The sequence below is a fragment of the Heptranchias perlo genome, chromosome 7, assembly GCF_035084215.1.
Source record: "Heptranchias perlo isolate sHepPer1 chromosome 7, sHepPer1.hap1, whole genome shotgun sequence".
NCBI classification, from domain to species: Eukaryota; Metazoa; Chordata; class Chondrichthyes; order Hexanchiformes; family Hexanchidae; genus Heptranchias; species Heptranchias perlo.
In genome coordinates, this window is record NC_090331.1 from 50891317 (window position 1) to 50916326 (window position 25010).

Sequence of the window (25010 nt, forward strand, 5' to 3'; positions counted from 1 at the left end):
GATCCTACCACTGCCTCTGATTTGTCACACTGCTTATCCAACATACAGTATTGGCTGAGCAGAAATTTCCCCCATGTAAATATTGGGAAGACCGAAGCCATTGTCTTCGGTCCCTGCCACCGACTCCATCCCTCTCCCTGGGCGCAGTCTGAGGCTGAACTTAAGAAACAGGAACAGAAGTAGGCCATATGGCCCCTTGAGCCTACTCCGCTATTCAATAAGATCATGGGTGATCTTCTACCTCAACTCCACTTTCCCAACATATCCCCATATCCCTTGATTCCCTTAGTGTCCAAAATTCTAGCGATCTCAGTCTTGAATATACTCAAAGACTGAGCATCCACAGCCCTCTGGCGTAGAGAATTCCAAAGGTTCACAACCCTCTGAGTGAAGAAATGTTACCTCATTTCAGTCTTAAATGGCACACCCCTCATCCTGAGACTATGACCCCTAATTCTAGACTCTCCAGCCCGGGGAAACAGCCTCTCAGCATCTACCCTGTCAAGCCCTCTAAGAATTTTATACATTTCAATGAGATCACCTCTCATTCTTCTAAACGCCAGAGAATATAGGCCCATTCTACTCAATCACTCCTCACAGGATAACTCTCTGATCCCAGGAGTCAGTCAATCTAGTGAACCTTCATTGCACCCCCTCTAAAGGCAAGTATATCCTTCCTTAGGTAAGGAGACCAAAACTGTACACAGTACTCCAGGTGCAATCTCACCAGAGCCCTATGTAATTGCAGCAAGACCTCCTTACTCTTATACTCCAACCCCCTTACAATAAAGGCTAACATAACATTTGTCTTCCTAATTGCTTGCTGTACCTGCATGTTAACTTATTCTGATTCGTGTGCAAGGACACCCAAATCCCTCTGACTGCCAACATTTCTTAGTCTCTCACTTTTTAAAAAATATTCTGCTTTTCTATTCTTCCTACCAAAGTGGATAATTTCACATTTCCCCACATTATACTCCATCTGCCACCTTCTCGCACACTCACTTAACCTGTCTACATCCCTTTGCAGCCTCTCTGCGTCCTCCTCACAGCTTATTTTCCCACCAAGCTTTGTACTGTCAGCAAACTTGGATACATTACACTCTGTTCCCTCATCTAACCGGTCCATTCGCAACCATGGTGTCCTATTTGACCCAGAGTTGAACTTCTGACCCCATATCTGCTCAAATCACCAAGACCACCTACTTCCACCTCCGCAATATCACCCGTCTCCGACCCTGCCTCAGCTCATTTGCTGCTGAAACCCTCACCCATGCCTCTGTTACCTCTAGACTCGACTATCCCAATGCTCACCAAGCCAGCCTCCCATCTTCCACCCTCCATAAACTTGAGCTTACCTAAAACTCTGCTGCCCGTATCCTAACTCGCACCCCAAGTCCCGTTTTCCCATTATCCCTGTGGTCGCTGACCTACACTGGCAACGCCTCGATTTTAAAATTCTCATCATTGTTTTCAAATCTCCTCCGCAGCTTCGCCCCTATCTCTGTAATCTCCTCCAGCCCTACAACCCTCCGAGATCTCTATGCTCCTCCAATTTTGGCCTCTTGCGCATCCCTGATTTTCACCATTCCACCATTGGTGGCCGTGTGTTCAGCTGCCTAGGCCCTAAGCTCTGGAATTCCCTCTCTAAACCTCACTCTCCTACTTTGAGATGCTCTTTAAATCTTACCTCTTTGACCAAGCTTTTAGTGACCTGTCTTAATATTGATTTATGTGGCTTGGTGTCAAATTTTGTTTGATGACACTCTTGTGAAGTGCCTTGGGGTGTTTTACTACGTTAAAGGCGCTATACAAATGCAAGTTTTTGTTGTCGTTGGTTGAGGGATAAATACTGGCCAGGACTCCATCAGTACTGCACTAGAGTGTTAGCCTAGATTTTGTGCTCAAGTCTCTGTAATGGGACTTGAACCCACGAACTTCTGACACAGAGGCGAGAGCGCTACCAACTGAGCCACGGCTAAAAGAGCAAGTGTAGTCTTCAGATGAAGTGAGATTTCTCTGCAGTGCAGGCTGAAGAGCTGGGGGACACAAAACAGGTGATATCGCACCACCACTGGAGATTAGAGATAGGGAGGGGCGAGGCTATGGAGGAGATTTGAAAACAAGGATGAGAATTTTAAAATCGAGGCGTTGCCAGTGTAGGTCAGCGACCACAGGGATAATGGGAAAACGGGACTTGGTGCGAGTTAGGATATGGGCAGCAGAGTTTTGGGTGAGCTCAAGTTTATGGAGGGTCAAAGATGGGAGGCTGGCTTGGTGAGCATTGGGATAGTCGAGTCTAGAGGTAACAGAGGCATGGGTGAGGTCACAGCATGACCATCATCGACGCATTCACCGAGGCGTATGAGAGAATGGGCCTCAGGCTAAACATCCGGAAAACAAAGGTCCTCTACCAGCCCGCTCCTGCCACACAACACTGCCCCGACCATCAAGGTCCACGGTGAGCCTCTGGACAGCGTGGATCATTTCCCATACCTTGGGAGCCTCCTCGCAGCGCGAGCAGACATCGACGATGAAATTCAACATCGACTCCAATGCGCCAGTGTAGCCTTAGCAAGCCTGAGGAACAGAGTGTTCGAAGACCGAGACCTCAAATCCAGCACCAAGCTCATGGTCCACAGAGCAGCCGTGGTCCCCGCCCTCCTGTACGCATCAGAAACATGGACAATGTACAGCAGACACCTCAAATCCCTGGAGAGATATCACCAACGTTGCCTCCGCAAAATCCTGCAAATCCACTGGCAGGATAGACGTACCAACGTGAGCGTTCTCTCCCAGGCCAACATCCCCAGTATCGAGGCACTGGTCACGCTCAACCAGCTGCGATGGGCAGGCCACATTGTCTGCATGCCCGACACAAGATTCCCTAAACAAGTGCTCTACTCTGAGCTCCGCAATGGCAGGTGATCACTAGGAGGGCAGAGGAAACGCTATTAGGACACTCTCAAAGCCTCCCTAAAAAAAATGCAACATCCCCGCCGACATGTGGGAATCGCGTGCCCTAGAATGCCCAAACTGGAGAAGAGGCATCCGCGAAGGTGCCAATCACCTCGAGCGTCACCGACTGGAGCACATGGAGGCCAAGTGTAAGCAGCGGAAAGAGCGCGCAGAATCCAGAGCGTCTCATCCACCTACCTCATTAAACACTACCTGCCCCACCTGTGGCAGAGTCTGCGGCTCCAGGATTGGACTATTCAGCCACCGCAGAACCCACCCTCCCAGAGTGGAAGCAAGTCATCCTCAACCCTGAGGGACTGCCAAAGACAGCATGACAAGTTTACATAGGCAGTTTCCACTGCAAATGTGGACATAGGAATTTATCATGGAAAGAAGTTGACAAAAAAGTGACAAGAAGCTTTTGTCAACAGGAATTGTGAACCAACATATATATAGGTAGACTTTATTTCTAATTACTTAACCCTCCGATTGAGATAAATAGCATGCTCTATTTATCAACCTTCAATGGAACTGGAATGACAGCCACTCCAATAAAATGTAACAATCTTAAATTGTGGTTTTTCAAAAAGTAAGAGCATGATACTCAATGGTATTTAGAAGAATTTTAATGTAGACCTCTAGAACTATAGGTCATAGTCTCAAGATAAATTGGTTGGCCACTTAGGACCAAGATGAGTAAAAATTTCTTCACTCAGAGGGTTGTGAATCTTTGAAATTCTCTACCCACAGGGCTGTGGATGCTCATTAGTATGTTCAAGACTGAGATTGATGGATATTTGCACAATAAGGGCATCAAGGGATATGGGGATAGGGTGGGAAAGTGGAGTTGAGGTAGAAGATCAGCCATGATCTTACTGAATGACGGAGCAGGCTCGAGGGGCCGTATAGCCTACTCCTTCTCCTATTTCCTATGTAATCAAAACCGATCACTTAAAAACAATGTCGAACAAAACAATAAAGCATATAAAAACAATAATGTCTAACAAAACCGAAGGTCTTTCTTGGCCCTGCAACAAAGCACCCTCAGTATTCTGCTGTAACTAACCTGTACAGAGGCAGCGAAAGTTCTCGCAAGTCTTTGGACACACGTCTGAAAACAATTCAAAGACAACTCTGCCCACTGTAAAGAAAACATATGCATCAGTTACATATGAAAGTCCTAAAAAGGATAAAATAAAAATCTTATTGTTACTTTAACGTCATACTGCATTCATCTAGTTTCTAATTTTATCTGCAACACGCAAAACTATATCAATGTTAGGCAAACTATAGAAGAACATTTTTCAACAGAGATACACACAAGCCATAAAGTGGCAATTTCATTCAAGAAAGGCCATTCGTCAGAAGTGGAAAATTCACAGTGCAGCAGTAAGGACGGCTCTTCTAGAGCTGGAGTTAATGCACATTGCTGAGAACGAGTAAAGGGAGCTTCCCTCTGCATTTGACTTGTACTACACCTAACCTGAGAATGCTTGATGCTGACACAAAATATTCCATTCCCCAGCGCCAATGTCTGTCATCATAATGGTAGTGCATTTGAACACTCTTACCCCAAAATATAAAAACTTAGATATTGGAAATCACCTATTTTTCCCCCTGTATTTCAAGGAGGATGGTATCTCCATCCTAGCACATTATGATTCTAATCAATGTTTAAAATTCTAAAAACGTCAAAATATTCCATTCATTTATTTCCAATAAATGTACGCATTCCTTTAAACCGCACAACTTGAACTTGCAACAAAGTTCCAACCTAACAGCAGATTCTTAAAGAAAGACGTCAGTAAAGTGCTTGTGATTACAATACAACAAAATAAACTCAAAAAGATTAACCTGGTCCCGTGGTCATTTCAGTATATCAAAAGTCTGTGTGTTCACGCAAGAAACAGAATTGCTGTAATACTTTTCCCTTACCAAGCATATTATTGACAGTTATGTCAAAAAAACATCGAGGACGCTGGGTTTTCACCCCCATGCTTTCCACAAGCTGTAGTTACTGCAGAAGAAACAGATGCCATAATCATTAAAATGTTCAGTACAAAGGATTTGTTCACATAGCAAACTTATCAACAAGGTCATTCCTTTTTTGAACCTTCACCCTTACATCTCATTTAACAAGATCTCATTATTTAATAATTTGAGCCAAAGGTCACATAAAATTTAACCGGTGGAACATTATAGTACCACATTTGGTCAGGGGTCACAAATGGCACTAGTTCGGAAGTCTGGGGGTTACATTTTTTGTTTACAGGCCAGCAGAAAATATTCCTGTAGCCCAAGCATTTGTGAAGCAGAGGAAATCCTACGTGCATTTTGAATGGGCCAAATTTTGCTGTAGCAGGACATCCAGTGGCATCTGCTGTTAGTTGGGCAGGTGAAAGTGCAAGGGAAACAGGGCATCTGGGACCTGAGTGAACAGAGCAAGCAACTGTGTATCTCCTTAACCAATCAGATTGTAGGAGTGCGAAATTAACAGCGCAAGTACTGAGAAGCAAGTGTAAATTAGAGTGGGTTGAATTCAATGTCAAATCAGGTACAGAAAGAGAAATAAAGAGAGGGAAGAAAGATTGGATTGAGAGAGAGAGAGAAACAAAAAGACAAAAGTAAAAAATATTTTTTAAAAACCTGAAGGAATTAGACTCCACACTTGAAACAGTTAATTTTCAGTGCCAGCGAGGTGGTTTGGCAGTAATTAACACTTATCACATAGTTAAAAGGGTACTTAGACTGAAATAGACAAGGCAAACTTTCTGTGGCGAGTTTGTTTAGTTTGTATTCTACTGTGCCAATAGAGCAACTTCATGCCGTTCAATGCATTTCAATGGTGAGCCAGCCAGCCAGCTCCATTTTTGCGAAGCTAATGGTGGAGCGGCGCAGCTCGGACGGCAATTTTTGGATATTTGAGTTTAACCGCGCATCTGCCCCTTGCCTGAAGTTGCTGTACCATTTGCGCACAAATAATGGCAAGCGCCATTAGCCTCACCGTTATTTTGACAGCAAAATCTGGCCCATTAACTGAGAACTCCAGTGCTGACAACGAACTCCCACTCTGGAATCCTTACATGGTGTAAAATTCATTTTTGTGGGTAAAACAATCTCTTCTTAAACTTCATCTTTACATTAAACGATAAAACTGGAAACCAGCATACAGTATCAGTGGGGAACATCATAATTTTGAGCCATGACCCAACATAATATTTTTGGTGCCTATTCTTCTTCAAAACCCAAAATGCTGACTGTCTGTCCTCTCCACAGATGCAAAGTGATCTGCTGTTTCTAGCTTTTGATGGTTTTTTCAGATTTCTAGCATCTGTAGCATTTTTCTTTTTAATAATATTTTTGGTATTACATTTTAGATAGCGGCAGAGTCCATAGCACAGTACCAGTAAAAAAAATGCTGAAAACTGAACTCATTTTTAAAGGTTATTTTAAGAATATTTAAAAGAGAGGTGTAATCTGGACAAAGATTCAACCAAAATTTTCTGCACAATACTGCTCAAAGGAAATACACCATTAAACAGGGGCCTGAGGAGTGCCCTAGAGAGAATCAAAAATAAGGCTGGAAATTATTAGCCCTTCTTATTGTCTTCCCTTTTTAAATTAGTTGGTGAATTGTTGTAAGAAAAAAGGTATAAGTTGTCAGCTAGAAACATAGTAAAATATCCCTTTTCATATAGTCATGCATTAAATGGTAGTTCAGTTTTCAGTTGAATAAAAAAACGACGTTAAGTGGGTGAAGATAATTTTAAAAAGGCAACCCATGGTGCAGTGGACTAGACACTGGACATGCACCTCTTTAGCCTATCCCTAGCCCGATGAAATGAAAGTCGCTGCTGTCTGCAAGGGTCCTCCATGAAATAAATTTTGGTAGTCCCAATATAATTTCAAGTAGGTTCCTACTGAGCATAAGTCTACAGCACAAAACTTACCCATATCTAGCAACAATTGGCAAGCTCCCACAAAAAAGGATGGTGGTATAGGAAATGGATCAAAACGACACGCTGGTGCAGTAGGTTGCTCTTCTTAAGGTTGGGGCTGAGGCATATTGTTTGGATAGAGTAGAAGGAGCTTAACTATATGTCTAATGATGCAGTCATGCTTTGTGTTTCTTTAGTCTTATTTACTTTCAGGTTCTTTGTATTTGAATTAAATGTCTTGGCCCACTTCCTTAGACATCAGGTACAGACAAACTAATCAAAATCTGTAATTGTATCAAGTTAAGCTGATTTATGATTTTTGTGAGTGAAGCTGGTTTTTAACCCCTTATGTACCATGACAGAAGTAAAGACAATACCAATGCTAAATCTTAGACAAAAAAATGCTTCCTTCTTGATGAACACAAAAGTTTAAAAAAATGATTTTAACTCTGAACTGAAAACATAGCACTGTGCATGAACTACACAATATGAAGACTATATTTTTGTCTACATGGAATTAATATGCAGAGAAAAGGGCTGTACATGGGCTCAAAAGTTATTACCTACACAACAGGACTTGCTGTCATCTTCCTTTTGCAGCAGTGATAAGTTCCTTTAGTCAGAAAATGAGCAAAGGCGCTTCAACCATTGATTCTATCCTATAAATTGGGTTTGCAACAGGAACAGAGCAAAGAACACTTTGCATTTTACTTCTGAGAAAACTATGCCCTTCATCTACATAGTCACCTCAAGATTGCTAAATCTCAACTTACATTTCAATAGCCAGCGCCACCCCATCCCACCCATGACATGAAAACATCTCAGAACACTTGAACATGTGGGAAAAGGTGGTCACTGAATTATTCTGACTTGAGTGGAGTCTGGCAGTTGTGGGGTATGGATTAATGCATACTGGGAGCTGAGCTGAAACTACAAGAATTCACGTCACAGTCTTTAGCCCAGTATTGCCCAATACGTTAGTCACTAGCCATATGTAGCTAATTAGGAACCTAGATGTGGCTAATTGCAGCTCTAAATCAGTAAATAAAAAGTGAGAAATAAGACACTGTTGTTGGACATATGATCTCAATACTCATATTTGTACAGTGTATGTGTGTATACTTTATCCCTTTTCTGCATTTGTTGGTAAAATGGTAAGATGAAAAGCAGAGTGTGCATGTGTTTTGTGATCACTGAGTGCTTGTTGAATGGTGGTAGGTGTTTGTTAAGTAAATATACACGTTAAGTATGTAAGGCGTTTTCTACTAAAATTAGTGCATGTAGCTAAAATCGTAGCCACACCTGTGGCTAGTTAGCAATTTCGATTGGACAACATTACTTTAGCCTATTCACCAACATGAAACTCTACAGTTCCTTTCTGACAACATAAATATATATTTAGTTTTACACTAATATTTTCTTCAATAAGCAATCTGTGAATAAATTACTTGGGCACATGAAATTCAATAAAGACTGTTAAAAAAAATACACTCGTAACAGGCAAACCTTTTAGAAAGCACATTGGCCCAGCAATTAGAGTGAACTATTGGAGAGAAAATACTTCCATCACATGGTACCAGCTTGAATCAAAACAGTAAATATGAATAATGACACAGTGATGGATATTATTTTTGACATATGAGGAGAGGTATAATGCTTCAGAAACAACTATGGGATAGGTGGAAAAAAGTTTGAACATACTTCACACCAAAACTATAGCTGCCCGTGAATTTGGAGCCAAGAAGAAAAGCAAGGCTAGATATGCAATGCACACCAAACAACCACCAACGGTTGGTTATAACCCTAATATACCTATAATGTATATAAGCTCTAATATACACACACCAAAGGGTTATCAGGTTAGGTAAAAGGAGCAAGGCTGCAGTGTTATGTGATAACTATCGTAACTTTTACAACGCATTTTTAAAAACATCCCTAAAAGTATTACTCTGTACATTTTTTAAAACTCTGCAAATAGTGAAACCAGTAGGTGTTAGGAGAAATTAGTTTTAACACCACTGGACAATGCACATCTGAAGTTTACTCCACATACAGGGAGAAGTGATGAGACTGACAAGTTAGGAAATGTGGGCAACAGTACCAGAGGCAAGATTTCCAGGGTCAACAGTCAATCAGTCCACAGTTCTCCTGTTTGATATACATTTATTAGACAAAACCTTTTTCTTGTTGGTGCAATGCAACAACTGCAAAAAAAAACTAACAAGAGCAGTATATTAATTGCCAAACGTTCCCACAAAACAATGTGATTTAAATTTTCAAACTACAGATATCGGTATAATTAAAATTCTCAACAAATTCACAAATGCAGCACACTAATCAGCCGTAAATTATTTTAGATGTGTAATTAATTTCACTTGGTTTTCTCCTATGGTAAACTATTCTGTAATAAATGAAAATCAATTATTTCTGCACTTGCTGTATAACTATCAAATAGCAATACATCACATGAATCGCACCAATGATTAGGCAAGCAAATTACTTGTATAATTACAAACATACAAAAATAATGGACAGGAAAAGACCAACTGTTCCATCCAACCAGTCCCATATAGTTGTGATGCCTTGTGCATCACGATACAGACATTTCCTACCCATCCGGAGCCATGTAAGCTCCCGGGAGAGGCAAAAATACCAGAAAAAACCCACTGTGGCACCACTCATGAGGTTATGCTGAGGTACCCAAGTGGAGGAGAGCTGCACAATCTCCAGTGAAAGAATCAAGAAAGAAATCTCCTCAGATATAGTGACGTGTATTTTTATTGGTTACTGGGCAATAAGTGTTTTCCTTACCCAGTGTATGTAGATAAATAATGTTATTTAATAAATTTCTGCATGTAATATGGGGAAAGCAGCTCTTTATTGTCCATCTGTTAGGGTGCAGCCTTTGTAGTGAATACCAGAAATATAAACATATTAGACTATTTTTATTTGCATTTTCCTTCTTTACCAATTACCTCTGCAACAGTACTTAGTGCACTGAAGCAGAATTTTTTTTGTAAAACCTTTTTAAATTCAAGACTTTTATTGAAAACCTCTCACCAATCAAGCTTCAACAATAGGTAGTCTTTAGTCTTTCCATAAGTTTAGCATTGTTTAATGTTTGTCACAAAGGTAACATGCCACAAACAATCTCTTGACTTAACCTAAATTATTTTTTTTGATAAAATTGCTCCAGAGTAGTTGAAGAGTTTATATTTCAGCTGGGCTTTGATGTCTTATACAAAAAATTCCAGTTACTGTCATCATCCTAAAAATGATTTCCTTGGGGGGCGGGGGGTGCACTCAATCGCAATAATTTTCCATCAGAAAAGGTGGAGCTTACAAACTGCAAATCCTGGAATGTGAATGTCAGTCTTGCTGCTGATCATAAACATTTGTAGAAGTTATGAACCACAGGTGCATGCTGCGAGCTGTAACTTCTATCATGGCTAGTCTTTTCAGCTGAAGGCGACATCCAGGAATCGGCATGAACTCCAGGCTCAGACTTCTTACATAGGTGCAGGATTCCACCAGAAAACAGAGAGCAAGTTATTATCTTAATGGCGAGAAACTGGAAAGTACTGCAGTACAAAGGGATCTGGGGGTCCTAGTGCAAGAAAATCAAAAAGTTAGTATGCAGGTGCAGCAGGTGATCAAGAAGGCCAACGGAATGTTGGCGTTTATTGCTAGGGGGATAGAATATAAAAACAGGGAGGTATTGCTGCAGTTATACAAGATATTGGTGAGACCGCACCTGGAATACTGCATACAGTTTTGGTCTCCATACTTAAGAAAAGACATACTTGCTCCCGAGGCAGTACAAAGAAGGTTCACTCGGTTAATCCCGGGGATAAGGGGGCGGACATATGAGGAGAGGTTGAGTAGATTGGGACTCTACTCATTGGAGTTCAGAAGAATGAGAGGCGATCTTATTGAAACATTGTGATTGTGAAGGGGCTTGATCGGGTGGATGCGGTAAGGATGTTCCCAAGGATGGGTGAAACTAGAACGAGGGGGCATAATCTTAGAATAAGGGGCTGCTCTTTCAAAACTGAGATGAGGAGAAACTTCTTCACTCAGAGGGTAGTAGGTCTGTGGAATTTGCTGCCCCAGGAAGCTGTGGAAGCTACATCATTAAATAAATTTAAAACAGAAATAGACAGTTTCCTAGAAGTAAAGGGAATTAGGGGTTACGGGGAGCGGGCAGGAAATTGGACATGAATTTAGATTTGAGGTTAGGATCAGATCGGCCATGATCTTATTGAATGGCGGAGCAGGCTCGAGGAGCCAATTGGCCTACTCCTGCTCCTATTTCTTATGTTCTTAAAACATTGTTACCTACATTTCTAACATAGAAAATGCTGTGTAGATAGGACTAAATCATTTTTTTGTGTTAATTTACTGTTATTATATTAACCGTATTTCTAGCAGGGTCTACAGCTTAGTGGAGAATTCAAGGTGGTTTGACAGGTTTGCTTTTTTAAAAAAAATACACCGATAGCTTTTTCTAACTGCCCATCCTTGAAGTTCATATTTGACGTTTTCATTCCTACTAGTTCCTTTCTGTTCAGTTGCAATTTGCTGCTGTTTTAATGAATATTGAAATTTTGAGCCAATCAGAAACAAATGTGGCAGCCATTACGTATAGGCAGACATAACATGATACATATACATGCAATGATATCCAAAATGTCACTTAACATGCCAACAAAATGGAAAAATTACAACATTTTCCACATAAGCATATAAAACATTGTGAAATCAGCAAGGAAAAGGGCACTTTATATCAAGATTGTTACTGCACATGAAAATGAGCATTTCCAGCAAGTTACACCATGTAGTCAACCTGGCTCTGACTATAATTTTCCAAAATTCTGTGGGAAGAAACTGTGCCAGAGGACTTGAGAGTGGCAAATATGACACCTTAAAAAAGGAGATAAAGATAAACTAAGAAATTGTAGATAGTCTTCAGTTGTTGGTAAACTATTGGAGTCCATAACATGGGATGAAATAGCTAAACAATTGGGAGAGAGTGTAAATAATTAGGACCAATTGGCACTGATTTCCAAAAAATAAGTTTGGTTTGACTAACTTGGAATTCTTTGAAGAAATAACATGAGTATATGCAGTGGCTATGACATTTCAAAAAGCACTTGATATCGTACCACACAAGAGACTCACGGCAAAGATAATGGCCACTGGAATTAGGATAATGTGGTCATATGGATAGAAAGATGGTTGGAGGGCAGAAAGCAAAGGCTAAGGGTAAAATTAAAAACTTTGTGTGACTGGAAATAGGGAATGAATGGTGTTCCAGGGGTCTGCTCTTATATTTACTATATACATAAATGACCTGCATTTAGTAATGGAAGGAACAATATTTAAATTTGCTGATGACACCAAATTGGGGCATTTGGCAAATTATGACGAGGATTGTGAAAGACTGCAGGAGGGCATAGATAGGGCTAGCAGGATGGGCAGATGTAGTTCAATATAGAAAACATTTTTAAAATAAGAATTGAAAAATGAAATACACCTTGAAAGTTAAGATTTTAAATGGACTGACTGAGCAGAGGGACCTTAATGTGCAGATGTACATAACACACAGATAAGGCCATAATAAAGACAAACAGAACCCTAGGTTTTGTATCAAGCCTTTAATTACAAATGCAAGGAGATAATGTGAACTTGTACAAGACATTAGTTAGGCCACAGCTGGAATACGGTGTACAATTGGGACACCCCATTCTAGGAAGGATGTAGAAACATAGAAAATAGGAGCAGGAGTAGGCCATTCGGCCCTTCGAGCCTGCTCCATCATTCAATATTATCATGGCTGATCCTCTATCTCAATACCATATTCCCGCTCTCTCCCCATACCCCTTGATGCCTTTCGTGAGTAGAAATCTATCTAATTCCTTCTTAAATATATTCAGTGACTTGGCCTCCACAGCCTTCTGTGGTAGAGAATTCCACAGGTTCACCACCCTCTGAGTGAAGAAATTTCTTCTCGCCTCAGTCCTAAATGTCCTACCCTGTATCCTGAGACTGTGACCCCTCGTTCTGGACCCCAGCCAGGGGAAACATCCTCCCTGCATCCAGTCTGTCTAGCCCTGTCAGAATTTTGTATGTTTCAATGAGATCCCCTCTCATTCTTCCAAACTCATGTGAATACAGGCCGAGTCGACCCAATCTCTCCTCATATGCCAGTCCTGCATCCCAGGGATCAGTCTGGTGAACATTCGCTGGACTCCCTCTATGGCAAATATATCCTTTCTTAGGTAAGGAGACCAAAACTGCACACAATACTCTCACCGAGGCCCTGTATAACTGCAGTAAGACATCCTTGCTCCTATACTCAAATCCTTTTGCAATGAAGGCCAACATACCTTTTGCCTTCCTAACTGCTTGCTGCACCTGCATGTTTGCTTTCAGTAACTGGTGTACAAGGATACCCAGGTCCCTTTGTACATCAACATTCCCCAATCTATCACCTTTTAAATAATACTCTGCCTTTCTGTTTTTCCTTCCCAAGTGGATAACTTCACATTTATTCACATTTCCTGCATCTGCCATATATTTGCCCACTCACTCAACTTGTCTAAATCACCTTGAAGCCTCTTTGCATCCTCCTCACAACTCACGATCCCATCTAGTTTTGTGTCGTTGTAAACTTGGAAATATTATATTTGGTTCCCTCATCCAAATCATTGATATATATTGTGAATAGCTGGGGCCCAAGCACTGATCCCTGCGGTACCCCACTAGTCACTGCCTGCCACCCCGAAAAAGACCCATTTATTCCTACTCTGTTTCCTGTCTGTTAACCAATTTTCAATCCATGCCAGTATATTACCCCCAATCCCATGCACTTTAATTTTGCACATTAATCTCTTATATGGGACTTTATCAAAAGCCTTCTGAAAATCCAGATAAGCCACATCCACTGGTTCTCCTTTATCTATTCTACCAGTTACATCCTCAAAAATCTCCAGTAGGTTTGTCAAACATGATTTCCCTTTCATAAATCTATGTTGACTTTATCTAATCCCATTGATATTTTCTAAGTGCTCTGTTATCACATCCTTTATAATACACTCTAGCATTCTCCCTACTACTGATGCTAGGCTGTAGTTCCCTGTTTTCTCTCTCCCTCCTTTTTTAAATAGTGGGGTTACATTTGCCACCCTCCAATCTGCAGGAATTGTTCCATATAAAAAGCAATGGAATGTGCAGTACAGAAAATGTACTAGTTGTTAAGAATAAGGGCCTACAGTTACAGAGAGAAACTTAAAGTTGGGGCCTTTTTCCAGGAGAGCTGAAAATGTTAAGGGGTGAACTGGTAGAGGTCTTCAAGATTATCTAGGGTTATGATAGTGCAAATAGCAATAGACATGAGACTGCCTCCATGGGAGACGGCACAAATTTAAGAATCATGACGAACTGAAGGAAAGGTTAGAAAAAGTTTCTTTAGAAAGTGGTTATCCATGCACTTCAAAAGACCTGAGTAAAGTAATAAATTCAAATCTTTACAGAAGGTTGTTTACACTACACCATCTCAATAATTTAATATAATTTATTGCCTTAACATATATATTTATTGCTGAAATTATTAATCAGCTCCAATAGACCCACCACACATTGTCATAACATGGAACAGTTGAGAACCTCACTCTCATATAGTTTAAAAGAATCTGACCAAAGTAATGCTCACCCTTATGCATGATTTACCATCCTTACAATTCAATTAAAAATAGTACTTTTTAAAAAAAGGATTTTTCAGAATTAAAACAATGTATTTGCACACTTTCACTATCGTGACGTTTAGGCCCTGAGGACTTTGCCAACAAAACAAAATGCACCAATCATATTTATTGATGGAAACGATCTCAATTTTCAAAATTATGCTTAAATTTGACGATTAGAGTTCTAAATGTAACTATAAGAGGAAATGTTATGGATTTACTGTAAAACCAGGTATGATATCTATATGGTTAATTAACAACCTCTTACCCCTCAACCCCATTGATTTCCAAAAAGAAGCTACCATTGAACTGCCTGCGATAAACTCACGGGGTATTGTCTCTTGGGCCAGTCTGCACCCAAATTGGAAGTCGGACTTGGATGGGACTGGAATATTTTGGTTAGGCTGCCAGATCAGTTCAAGCCGTTCATCACCCGAAGTTTGTAAATGGAAACGAAAGCAAACGCGCTGATGGGACGAGACGCGTATTCACAATCTCTTAGTTGTTTGCGCCACCCCCCCCCAATAAATTAAAGACGTTTCCCCGTGAATTTTAAAAGATATTTTAAGCAAATGCAGACGGTGTAAGAAAACACCACACAAGACCCGCGGCTTCACCCGTCTTGAAGCCAGTAAAAGACTCACATCTCGCCCGATAACGTCCGCTCTGCGACTCCGTAAACCGGAGGAGGCTACCGAGGGACGACGCCGGGCCACTGTCCCGGGCACCGACTCGATGGTTTAACCTGCTCGGGATCGCACGCTCGGCCTCGGTTTCTAACAACGTTGTCCTCATTCAGCAGGCGCCGAACTGCTACAACCAAACCTCATTCATTCAGTTCCGCGCCCGCAGCTCTGATTGGCGCACACACACCACCCTGCCCCCACAAACTCACACCCGACATTACTATTGGTCGATCCAGCCGCCAATCATATCTACGTCCCGCCTCTGCGTTATCAAGTTTGGTTGCGCAGCAGCCGCTACCTGACGGATCTCTCCCGGTGCGCACGCGTCCTGTGGGGGTTACAGTTACTACTCGAGGCCCCGGATTGTGGCCTATCCTATCGTGGCCGTAGCTCCAGGTAAAGCCTACATATTTGTTACAGATATTTGGGGTTGGCAGGGGATGAAGGGAGGGGGGGGGGAAGGACAGGCTCAGGTTTCGGAGTAAGAGGCGAAATGTGGGGGAGTGACTGACCGGCTGCGGCCTCCGGGCGGCTGTCGCTGTGGTTTAAGAGGCCGCCACCTCGCTCATTCACTGCGACTCCCTCCCGATCTCTAAAGATGGCGCTATCGGCAACGTCAGTGCATTTTCCGCTCAAAGAAAACCCCGTGCGCTCCGGCGGATCAAACTGGCGAGGCTGCGGCCTGGCTCACTGAGCAGAGCAGAGCAGGCTTCAGTGTCCGCCTGGTGGTGGCAGAGCCGCCCGCCTGTCTGCCCGCCCCCATTTATTCACACCCCTCCCCTCCTCCCGGGACAGGCGGGTGGAGCCGTTTGCACCATACTAGGATCCGTGGTTAGGCGCCGCGCAGTGTCCGAGGCCAAAGCCCCGAGTACCGAGGAGGGAGAAGCGAGCGCTGCGACCCTGTCGCTCCCTCTTGCCTCCGGCCTCGCTCCCAGCGGGTGAATGGCCAGGTGTCGGGTTGAATGTTATGGTGCCCGGGGCCGGACTTGCGCATTCGGTGGAACTGCGCGCCGCTTTTCACCGCAACGACTCTGCACTGCAGCCAGGCCCGAGCTCGGGGATGAGTGGAGGGGGCTGAGTTCAGGCCCTGGTGCTAATAGGAGAGGAAACGCAAACCGGAGCACAAGGGCAATTAGGGGTGGGCAATAAGTGCTGGCCTTGCCAGCGACGCCCATGAATGAATATTTAAAACATTTCACGGATTGGTGAATAGCTGCTCAGACCACACGATGACCAACTGCCCGTGCAGTAAAGGCAATTAAAGTTTGAGTTTTTAGCTGTATAAAAATGAGTATCTGTGAAACCTGCAGTGAGAATGTGATCAATGTTGAAAGAGAAGGCAGTGAATGGGGAACAGAGCACTAACCATTTATCGAAAGAGTGCGCAAGACCCGACGCCCTCGCCATTGAAATGCATTTTGTATTTCTGTTACCCACTGACGGTTGTGTTCATGCTAAACGAGGGATAAATTCAGTTGGAGCTTTTTTAGGATATATACTCTAACTGAATATATATATATATTATATATATTTCGGTCGGGCAAATATGTTGTCGAGAATACCACTGGACCCATATTAATTCATCCATCCAGGAGCACCCTACAGTTTCTTCATGCAACATCTTAATTGCATGCAATGTTTTTGCGCCCATCTCTATTGGGAAGTCTATTCCAAGTGTTGATCACTCTGCATGTATAACTTCCTGCTATCAGTACTAAAGTTGTCTTATACTAGTTTGGCCTACTCCCCACAATCTAATTTAAAATAATAATCTGGATTTATATTTTCCATACCATTTACCATCATTTCTATAGGATCACTTTTCAGAAGCTTCATTTTTAAGTTGAAAAACTCGAGTCTCCAGTCTTTTACATAGAATTTTACAGCACAGAAACAGGCCATTTGGCCCAACAGGTCTATCTCGATGTTTATGCTTCACAGGAGCCTCCTCCCACCTTACTTCATCTCATCCTATCAACATATCAAACTTAAACTAGAGATCTATCTCATAGCTCTGGTCTGCACTGTATCCAGCACTTGAATGTCTCCATTGGATCTCGACAACCCGAACTGGATACTCAAGGTGTGGTCTGACCAGAACACTAGAATTTAATCATGACTTCTTCTGATTTGTATTCATTAATTTTGGCTATTTAATTCAATATTTTACTGGGGGCTGTTTGCTGTTCTGCATTGGTTGTACATGTTTGGAGTTGGGATTACTAAGACTCCAAGGTCTCTTTCCACTTTATTTCAACGCCATTGTGGAGCATTTGGTATCTATTATTTTTCCATCGAGTGTGTTATTCTTTGCAGTTGTCTGCATCAAATTTAATCATTTATTGATTTTCCCATATGCTTAATTTGTCTCTCATTCAATAATTTCTGAGTTGCTTCTTCGATTCCATTGACCGAGTGTGGCACCAAGGAGCCCTAGTAAAATTGAAGTCAATGGGAATCGGGGAAAATTCTCCAGTGGTTGGAGCCGTACTTGGCACAAAAGAAGATGGTAGTGGTTGTTGGAGGCCAATCATCTCAGCCCCAGGACATTGCTGCAGGAGTTCCTCAGGGTAGTGTCCTTGGCCCAACCATCTTCAGCTGCTTCATCAATGACCTTCCCTCCATCATAAGGTCAGAAATGGGGATGTTCGCTGACGATTGCACAGCGTTCAGTTCCATTCGCAACCCCTCAGATAATGAAGCAGTCTGTGCCGGCATGCAGCAAGACCTGGACAACATCCAGGCTTGGGCTGATAAGTGGCAAGTAACATTCGCGCCAGGCAATGACCATCTCCAACAAGAAAGAGTCTATCCACCTCCCCTTGACATTCAACAGCATCACCATTGCCGAATCCCCCACCATCAACATCCTGGGGTTACCATTGACCAGACACTTAACTGGACCAGCCACATAAATACTGTGGTTACAAGAGCAGGTCAGAGGCTGGGTATTCTGCAGCGAGTGACTCATCTCCTGACTCCCCAAAGCCTTTCCACCATCTACAAGGCACAAATCAGGAGTGTGATGGAATACTCTACACTTGCCTGGACGAGTGCAGCTCCAACAACACTCAAGAAGCTCGACACCATCCAGGACAAAGCAGCCCGCTTGATTGGCACCCCATCCACCACCCTAAACATTCACTCCCTTCACCGGCACACCGTGGCGGCAGTGTGCACCATCCACAGGATGCACTGCAGCAACTCGCCAAGGCTTCTTCGACAGCACCTCCCAAACCCGCGACCTCTACCACCTAGAAGGACAAGAGCAGCAGGCACATGGGATCAACACCACCTGCACGTTCCCCTCCAAGTCACACCATCCCGACTTGGAATCACTGGGTCAAAATCCTGGAACTCCCTACCTAACAGCTCTGTGGGAGTACTTTCGCCACATGGATTGCAGCTGTTCAAGAAGGCGGCTCACCACCACCTTCTCAAGGGCAATTAGGGATGGGCAATAAATGCTGGCCTTGCCAGCGACGCCCACATTTTCCAATCTGATCGCTTTGCATTGAGTTTCTGAGCCCAGGTCATTTATTTAACTGAGAAGCAGTAGCAGTTCTAACACCGAACCTTGGGGTGCCTTGCTTCGTACTCCCTCACCACCCCACCCCCATCTTGACATAACTTCTGTAATGAGTATGCATTGTTTACTATCCTTTAGCCAGTTTCTTATCCGTTCCCAGGGTTTATACTGAACCTCCACAGCTTTGAGTTTGACTAATTGCCTTTCATTAAGGACTTTGTCAAATGCCTTCTGGAAGTCTAGGTATGCTATATCATAGAGCTTTCTCGAGTCCAGTTGGATGCAAGTTTCTCAAATGTCAGCCATGGCTCAGTGGTAGCACGCTAGCCTTTGAATCAGAAGGTTGTGGGTTCAAATCCCACCCCAGAGACTTGAGCACATAATCTAGGCTGATACCAGTGCTGCATTGTCAAAGTTGCTGTCTTTCGAATGAGACGTTAAACTGAGGTACGGTTTGCCCTCTCGGGTGGATGTAAGATATTCCATGGCACTATTCGAAGAAGAGCAGGAGAGTTCTTCCAGTTGTCCTGGCCAATATTTATCCCTCAACCAACATCAGTGAAACACATTATCTGGTCATTACCTCGTTGCTTTTTGTGGGACCTTGCTGTGCGCATATTGGCTGCCTTATTTCCCTACATTGCATCAGTGACTACACTTCAAAAGTACTTCATTAGCTATAAAGTGCTGTGGAACATCTTGAGGTTGTGACTGGCGCTATTGAAATGCAAGTTCCTTTTCTTTCAAAGAAGTTGAGGAAGGTGTCACACTTGATTTTCCCTTTCTGAATCCATGTTGGCTGCTGTTTTCTAGATAATTGCACGAGTAGGCCATTCAACAACAACGATGCTTTTAACGTAATAAAACGTCCCAAGGTGTTTCAAAGGAGCGTAATCAGAAAAAAACTGATACCGAGCCAAGGAATGAGACATTAGGACGGGTGAGCTTGGTCAAATTGGGTAGGTTTTAAGAAGCGTCTTAAAGGAGGAGAGAGAGAGGTGGAGAGGCTTGGGGCCTAGATGGTTGAAGGCACAGCCTCCAATGGTGGGGTGAAGGAAGTGGGGGATGCATAAGAGGCCAGAGTTGGGAGGAAATCAGAGTTCTTAGTGGGTTGTAGAGATGGGGAGGGGTGAAACCATGGTGGGATTTGAACACAAGGATGAGAATTTTAAAATTGAGGCGTTGGACTGGGAATCGACGTAGGTCAGCGAGCACAGGGGTGATGAGTGAGTGGGACTTGGTGCAGGTTAGGATATGGGCAGCAGAGTTTTGGATGAGCTCAAGTTTATAGAGGATGGAAGGCCAGCCAGGTGTGCCGTTTGTGTCTGGGGGTAACCAAGCATGGACGAAGGTTTCAGATAAGCTGATGCAGGGCAGGAGATGGACGCTGTTATGGAGGTGGAAGTAGGCAGCCTTGTGATGGAGTGGTTATGGGTTTAGAAGCTCAGCTTAGGGTCAAATAGGAGTCGCAGACTCCCAGTTCATGTTAAATTTTATCATACTGTGCTCATTTCTCCTGAGGTATTATGACTTCTATTTCCTGTATATTACCTGTATCCTTTCCAAATACTAGGTCAAGGTGATAACTGCTACTTGTTGCTTCCTTTGACGCACTGGGTCATAAAAGAATTGTGCATTACATTTACCAACTCTGATTCTAAAACGCTTGGGTTTTCCCAGTCTGTATTTGGTTGATTTGAAGTGTCTCATTAAAATAACTTTCCTTTTTTCACGTACCCTTCCTATCTCCTTGTACAGTCACTTGTCATCTTTGTTATGCTGACCTGTGGGTCTGCAGTACACCTCTAGTACTAGCTTGAATTTTTTTAGCATTAGTTCATTCTGTAGCTTACCTCCTTCCACAGGATTAGGTTTGTCTACTTCCCAGGCGTCCCTAATATCCAGGGCTACCCCACCTCCTTTTTCTGTCCACTCTCTTCTGAAAATTCTATATGTACCATTGAATGTTATTTACACTTCTATCCTCATTATTTATCCATGTTTCCATTGTTTCCAATACTTCTTTGTTTCTAACTACCCCAATAGCCTCCAGTTCTGGTATACTTCTAGCATCCATGTGTATACATCTTAATATAGATCCACCCCCTTCAATCCCCCAATGTCTGCTTATTCCTGGTCTCTAGTTCTTGTATATCTGGTCTCATCCTTGATCACATTTCCTCCCTGCCCTTCCACTCCCCCCCGCCCCCCCACCCCCACCCCGGCCCAAATCTAGTTTAAATGGTTCTCAATATCTGCCTCAATGTTCATCACAAATCAATCATTAGAAATTTGTGTGTTTTTCTACGAACTATCACTTGCAAACCAGGTGGAAACATCATAAATGTATACGTGGCAAATGTTAGACATTTTACAGACTGTTTTTGGAAGAATCTACCATCAAAAGCTTTTGTTGTCACAGCCCATGATCTAAGGCATTGCAAACCAAATTTTCTTGATATCCACGTTACCTTAGAATTTTTTTTTATGTCAACAGCTATGGAACATGTACAAATATTTCTGTAAAGACCGTGAAATTTACAGAGGCAATGGAAGCCACGGGAGATGTTTTGGTGCTTTGGAGGATAGTTATTCTGGGTTGTGTGTCAATTAAGAGCAGGTGAAACAGACGATCACTCATGGGTAATGTAGAGGGAATGATCTGGTTTTCCTGAATCTGTATGCCTTAAATTAAAAGGATTGTAACTCTTGGGCAGCTTAAAATATTGATTTTTAATTTATCACCTGAAGTCAACATAATTTCTTCAAAATCACAAAATATTTGTTTTATGTCACCTAACTGGATTTCTCTCTCTATTTTTACAGATAATGAATGTATCCTAAATGTAGTCCTCGGGAGATGAATCTCTTAAAGGAGTCTGCAGATGTGCATTTTCAGTGCGCTACAGAAACTTTTCAGTTCATTTTGTAATTTAAAAAAGATCTGAAAATATGCTTTAAGTTTGAAAAAACATGCTACCATTAAAAATACTTCGCTTGAAGCACATATGCTACACTTCAGTGAGGTTCTACCACTCAAGGGTAATGGGAAGTGATTCCTTGCTAGATCAGTTGGGCAACTGCTCAAATGAGGACCAAATATTTGATATTGTAGGGAAGAACAAAGCCAAGCTTTCCGTGAAGCATGTGGGGCGTGCAATAAATCTACTCTGGCAATTTCAAAAGGAGAGGCCACAGATGCTGAGGACTATAGATTTCATCAGAAAACATTCACAGTTCATGGTTCTTCGTGTGCTAGCTGAAAACAAGATTGACCTGATGGATGATGAAACACTGGTGGATATGTTATACAATGCACTGAGGTAACTACAAGTATTGAGGCTAGTTAAATTCTTGAAACAGGGTAAGAGTTCCTAAATAGGTTCAATCATTTTTACACATACAGTCAGTCTTTATAGCGCATTAATATACTTCTGATATAAAGCTTGTTGTTTATGGCTTCCTTGTTAATATGATGCTGTACAAAATGGCTCTTGCTATGTAACTTCTTTACACTCTAGTTCAAAATAGCTGTGCTATATTAAATAGGGGTTTGCTTTATTTAAATGCAAGTACATCAAGTCATTTAGAGTATGTATGGGAATGAGGGCATGTAATATAACTTATATCTAACTGTTGTGGATTACCCCATAGTTCACAAATTGTAATGTTTGATTTTTAGATGTGTGTAGATCATTCACAGTAGTGAAATGCAAATCAGCATTGCCCTCCGTACCTACATTTATCATTTTCTAGAGATTTTTAAAAACTATTGTTTCACTTGGCAGAATGGATTGGCAGGGCTTTTTCCTTCCTGGGTATGATCGACTATGAGATTAAACTTATTTAGTTATTTAAAGGAGCTAAATGTCTTAATTTAGCATTGCTTGTAGTAGAATTGTGAATATTGTAATTCTACCACGAACACTTCTTGAAACAAAAATACATAAACTTCAAAAAAAAGTGTAGCATTTCTACTGCCCCTCCATGGTCATCATTTTGTAAGTGTTGTTGCTGACCCTGCATTCTGGCTAGTTTTTGTAAAGCGACAAAAGCAGGATGTTCACAATTCAGTTTTGCTTCAACCGAAGCAGAGATAGGGTGGAAGGAGGTAGGACTGATTGGGCTAGGGGACTATTTCCTTATTCATAAAATATAAAATAAATGACTTCAAGAGGAATGAGGGTGCACAAAAACTGCATTAATGACCAGCAGGTAGATGCAGATGAGGAAGAGAGCCTACAGTCCTTCCTTCACTGCATGCACCTGTTTCCTAAATGATTCATGGGTTTTTGCCTCCACTATATCTGGAAGCCCATTCCATATGTTGATCACTCTTTGTGAGAAGGATTCCTGACATCAGCTATACATTTGCCTTTTACTGGTTTGAACCTGTGGCCTTTGTCCTACTGTCACAGTTAAGTATCAAGTAGTGGTTTGGATCTATTTATTCTATTCCACCTACTATTTTTTTAATACTGCCATAAGGCTGAAAAGCCCAAGTTTCTCCAGTATTTCCTCATAGCTCATTCTGATGCTGGGGTTCAGTCTCAAGGCTCTTTGATCTGCCACACGGGGTGTCAGTGTCTCCTTTGTGTTTTGATTACCAGAACTGCACACACTACTCAAGGTGTGGAATGACCAGAGTTTGAGCATGATTTCCTCCTACTTGTGATCTAGTGTTTTGACTGCATTCTATTTGCGTTGTTGGTTGCTGCAGCACAGTGATTGGGCATGCTGAGCGTTTAATTTACTAAAACTCTGCAATCTTTTTCAACTTTATCCATGGCTATTTTATCACCATTCATGAAGGGCAAGATTTAACTCATTGATCCATGACATATTTTGAATTGCTGGGGTAGTTCAATTGGTTTGTGTTAGTCCAATTTCAAATTAAATATGAATGTTGAAATATTATCACTGAATTAGAATTATGCTTTGAACATATTTACTGATGTTTTCTGGTATAAAGTTCAACCTCTTCTGCAAAATTACTGTATCCTCACTCATATTCATAATAGAGTGTAGCATGTAAAATGCTTGGCTTCTAAATGGTTTTTTAACATGGATGGTGTGTTGTTTAATGAATATCTCAAGACCAGCATTCTTTTTGCTAATAGTAAAGGGACGAAACATCAAACATGGAGGATGAATATGAACTTAGCATAAGACAATATTAAGATGAGATGAAGCTAGCTGTGGGGGGGTGGTACATAATGTAAAAAGATGTATGGAGATGTTTGAGAACAATTAAACTTGTTGGTCAGTTAGGGTTCATGGTTCAGTATAATATCTTGGAAGATAGTCTGTGGCAAACAATGTTTGAGCATCACCTCTGATCCGTAAGATGGAGAGACTGCACAGCTTTATTTGACAGAAGATCCGGAAAGATATCCAGAATCTGATTTTTTTTAAAAAACAAAGTTCTGACCTTCTCAATCTTGCTTCCAGTAGTCTAGATTTGTGATTCAAAATTGGTCTTGTGCTTGGCCCCAATTAGCATTAGTTCAGAAATCTCGTTGAGTAATTAACTTCGGAGTAAGACCGCAGTAAGCATCAGTAGCCATATTCCAGACCCTGGACTATCCATGAGCAACATCAACTGTTTTTAAACTTGTGAATTAAATTAGATGCTTAAGAATATTAAAACAGTTTCCAAGGCCAATGGCACATCCATCTGCATGACATTCAGTGGATAAATGTAGAAGTATAATCACTGTGGACATAGTTTGCAATTTTAGAGTGAAGCTAAATACCCATTTAAAAACTTGCGCCTATTCATGTGAAATCAACATTGCTCCAAGCATAATGGTTCTTATCTAACAATAAACTTCTGTCTTTACTAAAAGGTTGAATGTTGAACCCCATGATTCCCTGGTGCAACAACTTGTGGTAGAGGCATGGGGACGAATTGAAAGGTAAGTACAGTAGGTTTTATTCTCTTGATTATAATTTTAATAGTTTTTAACAATTGATGTTCTTTCTTGCATTTAGCCTTTTTAATAAAAAAAAATTCATCACGGTATTTCACTTTGAAAACAGTACAGGATTGACAGACCAAAACTTCTCTGAAGTTCAGTATACTATTTGCATAAAGATGGAAGTGTGCAACAAAATGCTGACTATTAAAGGATTAATACTTGAACTTGTACTT

At 41.7% G+C, this 25010-nt stretch overlaps 2 protein-coding genes across 5 annotated transcripts in view; one reads left to right on the forward strand and one right to left on the reverse strand.

Moving 5' to 3' along the window:
- Positions 1–16045, reverse strand: part of ppig (peptidylprolyl isomerase G (cyclophilin G)) — a 39825-nt gene extending 23780 nt beyond the window's left edge. The window contains exons 1-3 of one of the 2 annotated variants that reach the window (XM_067987516.1): positions 15840–16045; positions 4894–4975; positions 4025–4099 (exon numbers count right to left, since the gene is read on the reverse strand). In XM_067987516.1, the coding sequence (XP_067843617.1) occupies positions 4025–4099; positions 4894–4954 (136 nt within the window). In that variant the 5' untranslated portion in view covers positions 4955–4975; positions 15840–16045. Of the gene's footprint in view, positions 1–4024; positions 4100–4893; positions 4976–15285; positions 15478–15839 lie in introns of those variants that run through there. The other variant, XM_067987515.1, reaches the window with a different exon arrangement.
- fastkd1 (FAST kinase domains 1) overlaps positions 15618–25010 on the forward strand; it is a 52183-nt gene continuing 42790 nt past the window's right edge. For all 3 annotated transcript variants that reach the window (XM_067987517.1, XM_067987518.1, XM_067987519.1), the window contains exons 1-3: positions 15618–15723; positions 21683–22179; positions 24706–24774. In XM_067987517.1, coding sequence (XP_067843618.1) covers positions 21830–22179; positions 24706–24774 — 419 coding nt within the window. In that variant the 5' untranslated portion in view covers positions 15618–15723; positions 21683–21829. The remainder of the gene's footprint in view (positions 15724–21682; positions 22180–24705; positions 24775–25010) is intronic.